The following is a 15065-nucleotide window of genomic DNA, read 5'->3' on the forward strand; positions in this document are numbered from 1 at the left end:
CAGAACTTAAGGCCTTAACTAAGAAATTTCCAGATTGTTCACAGGATCCCTTGGGGTTTGCTAAACAATTTCATCTTACAGTAAGAACTTATGAGCCTGGATATTCAAACTTGTACCAGCTCGTACATTTACTAGTCCCTGAAAGTAAAACAAAGGAATGGCTCCAAGAGATAAATTGGAAGGTGCCTATGGAAGATTTTCGCAAACATAAGGCTGCAGGTCGTCAGAAATGTAGAGAACTTGCCCACAATCTATATCAGGTTATTCCGAAAATCATCTCCACCTGGGGGTGGGGGAACCTTTGATATGAAAGGCAGTGAGCTGAAGAAGAAAACATTTTGGTCTGGACAAGCTGACAGAGCCTGGCTTTTGTCTTAGCTGTGTTTGAGACCCTGGACTAATGAATGGGGCACTGTAAGAAGGAACACCAAGTGTTGTCATTAAATATGTAATCTCCTTTATTCCTCCTTGCAATGGGTAGTATTGTTTTCATTTAAAGATGATGAAAGGGGGGACTTCCCCTTGTGGTCCAGTGGTTAAGAATCTTCCTTCCAACGTAGGGGACTCCGGTTTGATCCCTGGTCGGGGAACTAAGATCCCACATCCCACAGGGCAACTAAGCCCGCTTGTGCCTCAACTAGAGAGCCCACGTGCTGCAAACTACAGAGCCCACGCGCCCTGGAGCCCGAGTGCTGCAACCAGGGAGAAGCCCGAAGGCCACAACGAAAGATCCCGCGTGCCACAACTAAGACTCGATGCAGCCAAAAATAAAATTAAATAAATAAATATTTAAAAATAAATAAATAAAGATGATGAACGGGAATTCCCTGGTGGTCCAGTGGTTAGGACTGTGTACTCTTACTGCAGAGCGCCCGATTCAATCCCTGGCGGCTTGGCCAAAAAAATAAAAGGATGAAACAGAGTCTGAAAAGATCCAAGAAACTTGCCCGAAGTTCCACATCTAAGTAGCAGGATTGCAATGGTGTCCCTGGATTCAGGGCACTAAACTACCTGAGATGAGTTCTTCAAGGGCATTGACCACCCCACAGAAAGGGAAATTAGCAAAGCAAGGAAGGGGATAGAAGCCGAATTCTATCAGCTCTCCTCTTTCCCCTCATATACCATTCTTCCTTTCCTGTCTCCCTGAAATGGAGCAGGACCCTGTGAGGCCCTCCTGTGTACAAATCCTTTCTGTGTCCCCGTTTATTGTTTGTAGGAAAGAGGCATCAGCCTCCTAGACCTTCCCTGAGTGCCAAAGGGCAGATTCAAACAGTTGCTAAATAGAAAAAAGAGGGAATGCAGAAACAAAGGAGGAGCTGTCAAGAAACTATAGTACAACAATAAAGCAGGGTCCTGGTTCCTCCAGAAACCAGGAATATACCTAACAATATCTTTGAGTTCTTCTGCTAGAACTAAGGCCCCACCTAGGTGGAAGATGGTAACTTTAGGCTGAGCACCAGATTCCTGAAACAGCACCTTGTTACCCCGCCACCAACCAATCAGAGGAAAGTCTGCACTTAGTGGAAGATAAGGAAGACTCTGATCCCCCCTCCCCAAATGATTAACTGCGAATGGCTTCCCCCCTTTCTCCCTTTAAAAACTTTCATGGTGGAGCAGACTCTTCAGAGTTGGTTCTTTGACGCGACTCTGCCTTCCCCCCAGGTTGCCTTCTGAATAAAGCAACCCGTCCTTTCCAGCCAACACTTGTCTTTCCAGCAGGAAGCAGCTGAACCCGAGCAGCTGAGTTCGGTCCACCATCACCCCACCCCTGTTAAAAATAAGTCCTGACTCTTGTTCTTAGGTACATTAAATAATTTGGAAGACAGCAACTCCTTAACAACCCCTTTCCCATAAAACTCAATCAAACTCAACAAACCTTGTTACATAATAAAGCAAATTCACTGAGTTATAACCAACGTGTACCCTAGAGCAAGCGCTCTTTTCCCCGATTTGCTTTAACAATGTATTGCTAAGCAAGGGGCATTAGGGGCTTTTCCTTTTGCTTTTTTAACACTTGCTTTCCCACAGATGTTTGCAGGTAGGGACTGCTATTTTCAACGCAGGGGGAATACTTATCCTCAACTCAAAAAAGAAGACACTCTTCCTACTCGTCCACTTTAAAAAGACCCAAACTTGACATGACCCCTGCAGGTCCAGCTCCCCCAGCAAGCACACCAGCCTCGCGGGGCGTCGGTCCGCAGGCGGTCACCGCTGATTGGCTGGTGCCGTGGCCGGGGGAAGCGCGGCCTTCCTCGGACAGTGGAGGGTGATTGGCTGCTGGAGACCCACCCCCTCGCCGATTGGGTGGCGGAAGCGAAGCCGGGGATTGGTGGAGCGCCGTAGGACTCGCTCACAGCTGCTGGGGCTCAGGTTCCCAGGACAAGGCCGAGATGGCGACTGTAGCTTGGATACTGGGTCGACGCGTGGCGAGCTGGAGGCCGCGGCCGCCACTGCAGCCGCTCGCCGGCCTGATTACCCAGCGGGCCAACTCGCTGTTGCCCGTGGACGATGCAATCAATGGGCTAAGCGAGGAGCAGAAGCAGGTAGGGAGCCTGACCCCCCTCCCGGCCCATTTTCCGTGCTCGGTGGTCTCCCTGGCGCTCTTCTACCCAGCGCCCACCCAGCCGCGGCGTGTGATCCGGGGGCTGTAGGAGCGCCAGCGCGGGGGCGGCCGCGGGCCCTAGTCTCCCCTCTGTGGCGGAAGCAAGGCCCGGTTGCCGGAGTTAGACGAGGAGTCGAGGATAGGAACGCTCCTGGGAGACCGGGGATGGTGGGGCGGGGGGTGTTTTGGTGGAGGATTGGCAGGACTACCCGCGTGCGGCAAAAGGGCCCTCAACCTGTCTGAAGTCTTCTTACACCTCAATACTGTCTACGGCTGTGGTTCTCAAACCTGGTTAATCATCACCACGGAATCTTTCAAATAAACACCTTGGGGGTGGAGTTGAAATTCACAGTGTATATAATTCTTCAACCTATCGGGTCAAACCACAAAGTTGAAAAAAAACTTGAAAGATGTTGTTACGAATGGGGCTGAACCAGAGCCATTCCTGGAGGAAGGAGACTGTTCACTTGGACACTGGCTTGGAGTTCCCGGGGAATGTGATTCTCCTGTGGCTCTAAGCAAGTGCCTGAGCTTGCCCAGAACCCCAAAGTCCACTTGTATTTACAGTCAGCAGACAGAGCTTTGAATCACCTCAGGCAGAAAGTGTTCAATCCTAGTTCTCAAACTTTCCTGCCAAAAGGAGTTTCTAATCTCTTTTGAATAATCCCTTTTACCCAAAGGCTCAGGGACAAAAAGGAGCCTGACACGTGCCAGGAACTGAAGGGGGCGTGGCTGGAGCACAGTGAGTGGGGGATGAGAAAGGTACTGGGGAAGGTTGGATAGGCTGCAGGGGTCACCTCACACGGGGCCTTCCAGTCCTGGGTAAGGAGTTTGTCTTAATTTTTTTTAAATGGTTAATAAAAAAAGCATAGTTAATTTACAATGTGTTAGTTTCAGGTGTACAACAAAGTGATTCAGTTATACATATACATATATAAGGAGTTTGTCTTTTTTTTTTTTCTTGCGGAACGCGGGCCTCTCACTGTTGTGGCCTCTCCCATTGCAGAGCACAGGCTCCGGACGCGCAGACTCAGCGGCCATGGCGCACAGTAGCCGCTCCATGGCATGTGGGATCTTCCCGGACCGGGGCACGAACCCGTGTCCCCTGAATCGGCAGGCGGACTCTCAACCATTGCGCCACCAAGGAAGCCCAGGAGTTTGTCTTTTAAGGACAGTGGAAAGCCATGGAATGATTTATGTAGGGGAGTGACATTTAAGAAATAATCTTCAGGGACTTCCCTGGTGGTCCAGTGGTTAAGACTCTGCACTCCCAATGCAGGGGACCCGGGTTTGATCCCTGGTCAGGGAACTAGATCCCACAGGCTACAACTAAAAAATCCCCTATGCCGCAGCCAAATAAATAAATAAGAAATAATCCAAATAAAAAAAATAAATAAATAAAAGAAATAATCTAAATAAATAAAAGCCTAATAAATAAATAAAAGCCAAATAAATAAATAAATAAAAAGAAATAATCTTCAGAAAGAGAGGGGAAGATCATCTCTGAGGAAGCATAAACTGGTGGGGCCTCTAGGTTTCAGTTTGATGCTCTTTGGTGAGGCTACTTGTGTCCCGTTTCCCTGAAGGTGTCCTCAGTAGTGGAGACGCTGTCCTCAGGGGCAATTATGTACCGTTTCAGCAGCATCTGTCCACATCTCTCCCTCTAGCTTCGTCAGACCATGGCTAAATTCCTTCAGGAGCATCTAGCACCCCATGCCCAGGAGATTGATCGGAGCAATGAGTTCAAGAACCTGCGAGTGAGTAGTGGGGCCCACTCTGAGGGGCACGGGGGGCAGACTGGGAGCTGGGCGGGGATGGCTTGGGAATTGTACTGCTGCCTGGCAGAGCTCTCATAGTCTTCTGGTAAATGAAAGCCCCCTAAGAATGCAGCCCCTTTCTGTGAAGCCCTTGGGTCTTGTTGTTCCAGATATGCCAGGCCCCTGTGACTGTCTGCTTTCTCACAACCCACTATACTCACTCCATTCTGTTGGCAGGAGTTTTGGAAGCAGCTGGGGAACCTGGGGGTCTTGGGTGTCACAGCCCCTGGTGAGTATGGTTTCTTTCCCTACAGAGAACTTGTCTTGCATGCCCTTTAAAACCATTCCCAAAAGAAACAGGAAAGGAGAAGAAAGATCATACTCGGAGAAACCAGAGTCTCTTCCCACTTGGAGCTGAGAAAGTGCCCAGTGACTGTCAACCCAGAGAAGAGTAAACTCTTCTGTGTCTTTAGGCAGTGATGTTAACAAGGCAAAGAATTTAGGTCTGTGTGGTTCACTTGGGTCACCCAGTGCATGCTTAACAAGTTCCCCCAGGTGATCTGGGGAGTTTAGAAAACTCCAGATCAAGCAGTGGTCTGAGTACCTCAGTCTTACTGCCTCGCATAATCCCTAGGCTCTGCCCTACCAGTAGCATCGAGGCAGTACCACTCAGGACAGTGTGTTCCTATGGGGGACGCCTGTGTTCTCTGCCCACAGCTGGGCCCTAGAGCTCATCTGGAAGCAGACGGAGGTAGAGGGGAGAGGGATGCCTGTCTGAGCCTCCACAGTGAGGTGGCCAGATGATGTATTTAACAGGTTGTCCCTGGGCCTGTCCAGAGTCCCCTGTGGGTCTTGCTACTTGTTTCCAGGGGGAGAGGGCAGGGAGCTGGTGGGCTTTGTCTCAGATGTTGGCCTCTAGAGCAAAGGCCAGTCCTGGCTTGCGGTACCTTGTAAAGAGGTGAGCCTATGGCCTCGCCAGCCAAAGCCTGGACAGCCCACCCTACTTTGGCCTGTGTTCAGTGGGCATTAGAGTAGCGGTGGACCACAGTATTCTCTCCTTACGTCCTCCCCTCACCACTTGGAGACAGTTCCTGGGATTTAAGCTGATCGTACAAAGTTACATCATGAGTAATGAGGTAACCACTTAAAAATTAATTTAGACTATCTTAACGTACAATAGTAGGGGGAAGGTTGCTGGGAACTCTCAAACAAGACTCTTTCTCCCATTGTGTCTTGGGGGTTTATGAGCCCCCATAAAGAATATTCTTCTGAATCAGATGCTAGTTAATGGAAGAAAGAGGCAGTTAGGAATCAGATGAAAACCCTATCCAGGGACAACCTTGAAAAAAAAGCCAGATATGAGTTCTGGTTTCCACATGGTGTCCTGGTAGCAGTTTCTAACGTTACCCGCCCGTGGGCTTTCCTTCCTGGAGTCGTGCAGGTGGGGCTAACCCTTCCCTAGAGCCAAGGACCAGCCTGACTTCTTGGTCAGAGTGAACATACACAGAGGGCCTTGCCAGGGTTTACCCAGACAGCAGGGCGGAGGGAGGGGAGGCTGGCACCAGGTGACCCAGCCTCTTTGATTTTGATGTTTGGGATAAAGCAGGAGTTGCAATGACTGTTTTCTGAACCATGCCTCAGCTGACCAGAGGCAGCAGCAGGCAAAACCAATTCTGTGAGCTTGCGAGCAGGGTCCACAGCATCCGCCTGTTGACCTTGCTAGAGGGAACTTGGAATAGGTGCTATAAGAGTGTTCCTCTACTGCAAATAAATGTAAGATTCCTCTCAGTGTCCTCATTTAACCGGGCTGCCTTTTCCACTCCCCTGCGCCCCCCACCCCGACCCCTAGTTCAGTATGGTGGCTCTGGCCTGGGCTACCTGGAACACGTGCTGGTGATGGAGGAGATATCCCGAGTCTCTGGAGCAGTGGGTCTCAGTTATGGTGCCCACTCCAACCTCTGCCTCAACCAAATTGTTCGTAATGGAAACGAGGCCCAGAAGGAGAAGTACCTCCCCAAGGTGAGGAAATGGGGATGGAGAAACACGCTGATCGCATGGTGCAACCACCAGCCATGAGGCTTCTCCCCCATTGGGGAGGGCTGGTCAGCCTTGCTTTCTGTAGCATGCTGCTGCCCTGAAACTGATAGGGGTAGGAAGGGGTCAGGGATTTGTTTTAAAATACTTCAGTCAGGGCTTCCCTGGTGGTGCAGTGGTTAAGAATATGCCTGTCAATGCAGGGGACACGGGTTAGAGCCCTGGTCCGAGAAGCTCCCACGTGCCGTGGAGCAGCTAAGCCCGTGCGCCACAACTACTGAGCCTGCGCTCTAGAGCCCGCGAGCCACAGCTACTGAAGCCTGCGTGCCTAGAGCCCGTGCTCCACAACAAGAGAAGCCACCGCAATGAGAAGCCCGCACACTGCAACGAAGAGTAGCCCCTGTTCTCCGCAACTAGAGAAATCCCGGGCAGCAAAGAAGGCCCAACTCAGCCAAAAATAAATTAAGAAAATAAAAAACTAAAATATGACACTAAAAAAAGAATAAAATACTTCAATCAAAAAAATTAAAAATAGGAACTTCCCTGGTGGTCCAGTGGTTAAGATTCCGTGCTTCCAATGCAGGGGGCGTGGGTTCCATTCCTGGTCGGGGACTCTCAAGCCGCATGGCACAGACAAAAAACAAATTAAAAATAGGGCCAGAACCCCTGAGTCAGTCACTGGACAACATTTACTGGGCATTTTAAGAAATGAAAGCCTAGGACTAGCTTCCCTTGCAAAGGGAATGGGCATAGAAGAGAAAGCTTCAGGCTTGTGGCTATGGGGCTTCTCTTCTAGGACTTTACCTATGCCCGGATCTGAAAGAAGTTGGAAGGGGTGTCATGTGACCAGGCAAGACATGGTATCAGTGAGCCCCTGTAGGGTATTTCTGAAGTCATAACAAGGCCCTTTGGGGTTTTCCTTGCAGCTGATCAGCGGTGAATACGTCGGAGCCCTGGCCATGAGTGAGACAAATGCTGGCTCCGATGTTGTCTCCATGAAGCTGAAAGCAGAAAAGAAAGGTGAGGATCCCCTTGATTTGAGAGCTGGAGTGGGCAGAGGGACAGACCTTCGAGGTGAGGGAGCAGTGACTGGAGGTGGCCTCTGCTGGGTTTCTAGAAGCACTTGCCAGCTGGACAGCTTTTTGGTCAACAGAAGGTCTGGAGAACTGACTGGCTGAGACAGGCCCATACAGCTTATGCAAGTAGCCAACTTCCTATCCTTAGGAGACCACTATGTCCTGAATGGCAACAAATTCTGGATCACCAATGGCCCTGATGCTGATGTCCTTATTGTCTATGCCAAGACAGATCTGGCTGCTGTGCCAGCTTCTCGGGGCATCACAGCCTTCATTGTGGAGAAGGTGAGTGTAGGGGAGTGTATGGCGGGAGGCTTTTATCTCCTGAAAGTGGCACCAGAGATGACCTCCTTCGGGTGATTGCAAAGACCATCAGGGTTGTGTGCTCTGCCAAGGCTCCCTCCTGGGATGGGGCTGAGGCGGGAATGGAGACTGAAAGGAGGGTGGCCAAAAAGTGGAATTCAGGGAGGAGGGGTCAAGTCTGAGGACGGTGGAGCCATCCACAGAGCCGGGCTGTCCGGAGGTCCAGGAAGATGAGGACTGAAGGGAGGCCACCAGCTTTGACAATCAGGGTGTCACTGGTGGACTTGGAGAGAGCAGCCATGGGAGCCCAAGGTATGAGTGAGGATGCAGGTGGAGACCGGAGACTGCACCTTCCAAGTCTTGTCAGTAAAAACACAAGGGAGACAGCAGGAGTTAGAATGAAAAGTTGGGAGTTTCAGTTTGCTTTTAGGAATGGGAGAGAACTGAGCAAATTTTTTGGTAAAGAGAAAAGAAAATAGGAGAAGGAGAAAGTGAGATGCATGAGAGAGAGTGAGCAAAGCACAATGGTGAGTTGAGGGAGAAGAGGCACGGGTGGGGGATGGTGATGGTGATGGTGGAGGAACCATCTGCCTAATGGTCATGAAGTAGGAGGCCAGGGCCCCTGGGAGGGCAGGGGGACCATGGGGGCAGGGGAGTTGGTAGAGAGTTTCGTGAATGAGTGTTTTAAAGATTTGCAGTACCCTCCATAAGGAGAGGGAGAGAGTGTTTCGGAATGGGACTGGAGGACAAGAAAAGTGAGTAGCCCAAAGGGCGTGGCTGAGATGGGAACTCTCCAGGTTGAGTCACGCTGCTCTCATCTCCTAGAGGAGAGGGAAGCAACACCTGGCAGTGCTCTGATGGGCATATGCCAACGCGTTCTGCATCTGATTAGTCCAGGTCAGAGCACACAGGTGGTTGAGTTGAACCCTGGGTGGGACTCCATTAGGTACAGGTGGCAGAGGAACAAGGTGGCAAAGGAATTGAGTGGGCTGGGGAGAGTGTCTTAGAAGTGATTTCCTGGGGCTTCCCTCGTGGCACAGTGGTTGAGAATCCGCCTGCCGACGCAGGGGACACGGGCTTGAGCCCTGGTCCGGGAAGATCCCACATGCCGCAGAGCAACTAAGCCCATGTGCCACAGCTACTGAGCCTGCGCTCTAGAGCCCGCAAGCCACAACTACTGAGCCCACGTGCTGCAACTACTGAAGCCCACGCGCCTAGAGCCCGTGTTCTGCAACAAGAGAAGCCACAGCAATGAGAAGCCCACGCACCGCAACAAAGAGTAGCCCCCCTCGCCGCAACTAGAGAAAGCCTGTGCGCAGCAACAAAGACCCAACACAGCCAATAAAAATAAATTAAAATTTTAAAAATTCTTTAAAAAAAAAAAAGAAGTGATTTCCCCCAAGGAAGGGAACCAAAGCCAGGAAGGGTCAGAAGGGCGCCGGGGATCTGGCATTTCACTGGGAAAGAACCGGTCTCCCGAGAACTGGGGAGAATGCAGCCAGCAGCAGGGGAGGCTGGGGTGGAGTGTCAGGGCAGCGCCTCCAGAAATGGGGTGGTTGCATACAGAGTGAGTAGACGCTGGTGTATCAGGCAAATACAGGGACTGGATGGAAAGATGGTTACTTCCCAGGGGTTTCCCTTTTCTTGGCCCCCTTGGGGACTGCTCTGTAATCAGGGCCACCTTTTATTCCCATAAAGGGTATGCCAGGCTTCAGCACCTCCAAGAAGCTGGACAAGCTGGGGATGAGGGGCTCTAACACCTGCGAGCTAATCTTTGAGGACTGCGAGGTTCCTGGTGAGTCTCTGAGAACGAGGGAGCCCCTGTCCTGACCCCATCACACGCTGAGAAAGCCCATCTCGGGCTTGGAGAGCCTCACCATTGTTAGCTCACCAATGGTACGTGGCCAGACAGTGGGCCTGCCACTGTGCCCTTGCCCACTGGCCCATAGGTGTTGGTTTCAATCTGGACAGCTGTCCTTCCCGGCCAGAGCTCCTGCAGCTGTATGCCCTACTGTGGCTTCAGGGAAGGGTGGTGTTCCCTATGTGGACCACACACTGTGCCTGGGGCTGGTATTCCAGTATCTGGAGTAGAAAGGTAAGATCTGCCCTTACCCACTCACGTCCTTCAGACGTCCTTGTATGTACAATTGCCTGTACAGCCTGTGTGAGGTATTCATTAACAATGCTAGAAAAAACATCTAAATAAACTGATGGAAGCTGGACTCGGTGAAGGGAAGGCAGTTCAGTTTATAGGTATTTCTCCCCTGAAGTGTAAGTGCAAGTGTGCCACATCATGAGAGAACCAGCACGCCTGTCACGCGCTGATGAGACGGAAGGCACAGATTGGATCACCAGTTAGGATGGTTCTGTGTCTCAGCCATAAATCATCCCTCTGCCCCACGATCCGCCACCTGAGAAAAGTGTGCTTTAGTCATAAGGAGCATCTAGGGAGGGACGATCAGTGCACAGCCTTCTTTGTCGGCAAGGAAAAAACTCCACTAGCATTAAAGACAGGTCAGTGGTGTCAACTCTTTGCACTCAGCTTCCTGCCCACACCTCCCCAGGCCATCCAGTGTCCTTGCTTCCTGGGTGGGGAGGTGCTCAGCAGTTTCTGTCACCAGCACCGAATGGCCCATCTCCTGGACAGGCTCTTCCATGGACCACCCAGGGGAGGGTGGAGGGTAGTATTAACCAGAGCAGACTCAACCTGGGGGAAAGAGTAATTCTCTGGTTCCTTTATGGGCACAAGTGTGTTAAAAAGAAAAATTGGGAGAGGTTGGATGACTTCTAGACCAAACTAGCTTTTCTTCTTTCCCACCCAAGGCAGCTCAAGAAGAGAAGGGGAGGATCTAAGGATTGGGCCTGTGTGTCTGGTCTTGGGGATGGTGCGTGTGTTGGGGGCAGGGTGAGGGGAGCATGTCCCCACTAGCAAACTCCACTTCTGACTGGAAGTGGTAAACTCCATCCTTTTCCTCACCTGGAGCCCTAGTTGAAGGTCAGGTAACATATTTTAATGCCTTGTGAGAGAGCCACGTTACTAAACCCAGCAACTTTTCTAAAAGCGAGGAGGCTGTGGACAGCCCCCTTGCCCCTGACCAGCACTTTTCCCTGCAGCTGCCAACGTCCTGGGCCATCGAAGTAAGGGCGTCTACGTGCTGATGAGTGGGCTGGACCTGGAGCGGCTGGTGCTGGCCGGTGGGCCCCTCGGGTGAGTGTGAGGCTCGGGGTGGGGGGGGGGGGAGCTGGGCTCTTGTAGCCTCCTCAGCAGGTGGGGCCGCAGCCCTCCCCTTGGGGCCGATGGGAGCCTGTACCTTATCTCCTGGACACAAAAAATTACCTTTCCTCTCACGTTTACTTTCTTTGCACTGAAGGCAAGTATCACTGGGTGACAGACACAAGGCCTGAGGAGCCACCCTGCTTAGTTACTCAGATGTGAAGCAAGACGCCTGAGCTCTAACCATCTACGAAGGGTCCCGCCACTCCGCCTGGTCTCAGGGGAAGGGGCACTGACTGCCGGGCAGTCAGCGCGGTGACTGAGCAGGGCTGACAAGGGTCCTCACGCTCCTTTTCTCCTCCCTGGGACGCCAGCTCCTTGTCTTGCTGGGCTGCCCCCCAGGCCTTTCCACACTAGCATTTGCCCCCCAACCAGCAATGGGGTAACAGCGAGGCCCCTCGCCAGCGTTCTCTCCTTCCCGCAGGATCATGCAGGCCATCCTCGACCACGCTATTCCCTACCTACACGTGAGGGAAGCCTTTGGCCAGAAGATCGGCCACTTCCAGGTGAGTGGAATGGTTTTGTTAAGATGTACTCTTTCGTTGGGTTCAGGTTTTCTTTAACAAATGAACAAATAGGGCACTTGCTGTGGGCATTTACTATCCTTCGTCAAAAAAATGAGTTTGAGGGACTTCCCTGGTGGCACAGTGGTTGGGAATCCGCCTGCCAGTGCAGGGGACATGGGTTCGAGCCCTGGTCTGGGAAGATCCCACATGCCGTGGAGCAACTAAGCCCGTGCGCCACAACTGCTGAGCCTGTGCTCTAGGGCCAATGAGCCACAGCTGCTGAAGCCCGCGTGCCACAACTACTGAAACCCCAGTGCCTGGAGCCCGTGCTCTGCAACGAGAGAAGCCACAGCAATGAGGAGCCCGCACACCACAATGTAGAGTAGCACCCGCTCGCCCCAACTAGAGAAAGCCCATGTGCAGCAACAAAGACCCGACACAGCCAAAAATAAATAATAAATAAATTTTTTAAAAAAAATGAGTTTGAGGGAATGCCCTGGCGGTCCAGTGGTTGGGACTCCGTGCTTCCACTGCAGGGGGCCCAGGCTTGATCCCTGGTGGGGGAACTAAGATCCCGCAAGCCTCAAGCCTCGTGGCGTGGCCAAAAAAACAAAAAAATGAGCGAATGCTTGGGGCGCAGGCTTCCTCAGCATGCTACCTGGCTTTGAAAGCTGTCAGGCAGTTCATCTCCTGTCACCCCCCTTCCTGTTTGAGATGAATGAATGAGGCATTGTAGGATTGGAGGGTGAAGGGAGCAGATTGTGGGGAGGGAGTAGCATGTTGAGTCACACTTTCTGGGCTGCGGGACGGTCGGTAATGAGGGTCGTGTGAGTGGAGGGCCAGGTCCACGATGCAGCAGCTGCTCTCTGGCCTTAACTCCAGACCTGCTACCATGTCTGTCATCCTAAGCAAGTCCCACCACCTCCTCTCTGTGCCCCGGGTCCCCATTCCTGGCTGTCAGGTTGCTACTGCTGACCTACTTTTGGTAACTAGGGAATGATTCTGAGAAGAGCGTGTCTCCACCACACTGACCTGTGGGCTCCCTTTGTGTGCAGTTGATGCAGGGGAAGATGGCAGACATGTACACCCGCCTCATGGCCTGTCGGCAGTACGTCTACAATGTCGCCAAGGCCTGTGATGAGGGCTACTGCACTGCCAAGGTAAGGGCTGGGCCCAGAGGAGAGCGCGCCGGGGCAGGGGTGGCTGCTGGGCCCCCTCCCCTCCATGTGGCCCCGGCGGGGGCCCTGCTGACACGGAACCTCCTCCCACAGGACTGCGCTGGGGTGATTCTTTACTCAGCCGAGTGCGCCACACAGGTAGCCCTGGACGGCATCCAGTGTTTGGGTGAGCGGCCCCCACTCCTCACCCTGTGCTTCAGCTGAGCTGCACCCTTAGGTTCCTCCTGCCCCAGTTACTGGGAGGACATGGAAAAGCAAAGAAGAAAACTGCCAGAGGCCACAGGTTGCTACTGTCTCCAGTAGTGCCCCCCTCTTACCCTCCCAGCCTCGTCCTATGGGCACTGGGGTGTGGGGAAGAGGAGACGCCTCAGAGGTGGAACAGCCTCACTTCAATGCCGCATAGTGGTTGAGAGCACAGGCTTGAGCCAGACGGCCTAGGTTCAAATCCTGGCTCTACCACTGACCAGCTTTGTGACTTGTGCAAATTACTTCACCTCTCTGGGCCTGGCCCCCAGTAAGTGCTATGCAGTAGTTTCTTGTCCCCCTTCTCCATGTTTGCCAGTGGTTCTCCCCTACCTTTGCCTGGCATCCTCAGCACTCTGAGTGGACTTCCGGCCTCCTGTCCACCCTCCCCACAATTAGGTAATCCCCACCCCATCCCTCTCACCACCTTTTTTTTTTTTTTTTAATTTATTTTTGGCTGTGTTGGATCTTCGTTGCTGTGCGCGGGCTTTCTCTAGTTGCGGTGAGCGGGGGCTACTCTTCGTTGCAGTGCGCAGGTTTCTCATTGCGGTGGCTTCTCTTGTTGCAGAACACGGGCTCTAGGCGCATGGGCTTCACTAGTTGCAGCACACGGGCTCAGTAGTTGTGGCTCATGGGCTCTAGAGCGCAGGCTCAGTAGTTGTGGCGCATGGGCTTAGCTGCTCTGTGGCATGTGGATCTTCCCAGACCAGGGCTCGAACCCGTGTCCCCTGCATTGGCAGGCGGATTCTTAACCACTGCGCCACCAGGGAAACCTCTCATCACCTTTTGCTGCTTCTCTTCAATCAGTCTCTCCTCCTAGCCCATTTCTATGTATTTGATCTTCTGTTTGCTTTCCTCGCTTTGCCCACTGCCCATCACTTTTCCTGTTGTCCTTTCTTCTGTGCCCAAACCATGGCTGCAGGTGGCAATGGCTACATCAATGACTTCCCCATGGGCCGCTTTCTGAGAGATGCCAAGCTGTATGAGATCGGGGCTGGGACCAGTGAGGTGAGGCGGCTAGTCATCGGCAGAGCCTTCAACGCAGAATTCCACTAACTCCAAGACACTTCATCCCCTTTCCCAGCACCTAGAGGCCTTTCTCTGGAAGGAGAGACGCGGCAGCTCTTCTCCAGGCAGGCCCTGCCCACTGGCCCAGGGAAAGTGTGCAGCAGCTTAACATGGACTCCTCAGGAAGCATGCTGGCTTTTCTGGGGCTCAGTGGGAGGGCTTTGGTGACTCTGCGCCCTTGCTCTCTAACTTCAAGCCTGATGCCCCACCCCCGCTCCCAGGGTGGGCACCTTTTTTCCTGGTGAGCCTCTGCCAGGGAACTCTGCTCAAGTACACAAGAAGCGTTGCCCCTCTCCTTCATTTGAACTTGGTAGCGTCTTTTCTTTCTGGGGAAAAATACCCCCCAAACCTAGCCTCTGTTTCTGCCAATTTCTAGAGGCATCAGCTCTCAGCAGCTTGTGAGTGGGCACCCCCTCTGCAGCAACCCCTCCATCCCTCATTCTTTAAGCTGAAATCCTACCACTGGGGTAGAGGTCTGGAAATAGGCATCTCAGAACACCTGTGCCACCCAGAGTCCACGGTGGGGCAGAGGTCAGCGTGCTCGTGAAGGACGGGGCTCAATGCCTCCAGCACAACGCTGCCACCGCCACCGTCCAGTCCTGGCCATGTGACAGCCCACAGCTGACTGGGCAGCAGGCCTGGGTTGGCTGGCTTAACTCCAGCCAAGGCTGCCTGCATACATTTCTCTGGACACCCTATGGCTAATTTTGTTACAACTGCACAGTGGCTGCTGCCATTTTGTATTAAACATTTCGTGAAGCAAACCCATCTGCTTCTAAACTGGTGTTTTGGGGGAGAAGCAGTCTACTTGCTACTGCCTTCTGTCTGGCTCCAGCCCTATGTCCTTGGAGAGTGGCTGGTCCGGGTCCTGCTTCTGGCCCTTCAGCCTGCTCATTGGTGATAGGGGACACAGGGGTGGAATCAGCCCTTAGGATAGAGGAGTTCTCAACCTCCCTTTTCCAGATCTCCCAGTGATTTTTTAAAGAAAGGAGGGAGCGGTAAGAGTCTTGGAGCTAGAAGGAAG

The 15065-nt window shown here is 52.5% G+C and overlaps 1 protein-coding gene across 3 annotated transcripts; it reads left to right on the forward strand.

Annotated features, from left to right (window-relative positions):
* Nucleotides 1–2336: 2336 nt before the first annotated feature.
* IVD (isovaleryl-CoA dehydrogenase) lies at nucleotides 2337–14805 on the forward strand. 3 transcript variants are annotated; one of them, XM_067743115.1, is made up of 13 exons: nucleotides 2337–2543; nucleotides 4270–4359; nucleotides 4597–4648; nucleotides 6209–6378; nucleotides 7320–7413; nucleotides 7618–7754; nucleotides 9471–9567; nucleotides 10887–10980; nucleotides 11471–11552; nucleotides 12608–12712; nucleotides 12824–12896; nucleotides 13293–13372; nucleotides 13896–14034. In XM_067743115.1, exons 1-12 carry the CDS (start codon nucleotides 2391–2393, stop codon nucleotides 13331–13333), a joined length of 1188 nt encoding a protein of 395 aa, XP_067599216.1. In that variant the 5' UTR covers nucleotides 2337–2390; the 3' UTR covers nucleotides 13334–13372; nucleotides 13896–14034. The 3 variants fall into 3 exon arrangements, with proteins under 3 accessions (XP_067599216.1, XP_067599205.1, XP_067599227.1); XM_067743104.1 differs by lacking the exon at nucleotides 13293–13372 and having other exon boundaries at nucleotides 2338–2543; nucleotides 13896–14805; XM_067743126.1 differs by lacking the exon at nucleotides 13293–13372 and having other exon boundaries at nucleotides 2338–2543; nucleotides 12824–12868; nucleotides 13896–14805.
* The last annotated feature ends 260 nt before the right edge of the window (nucleotides 14806–15065 follow it).

The sequence above is a fragment of the Pseudorca crassidens genome, chromosome 1, assembly GCF_039906515.1.
Source record: "Pseudorca crassidens isolate mPseCra1 chromosome 1, mPseCra1.hap1, whole genome shotgun sequence".
Classification (NCBI taxonomy): Eukaryota; Metazoa; Chordata; class Mammalia; order Artiodactyla; family Delphinidae; genus Pseudorca; species Pseudorca crassidens.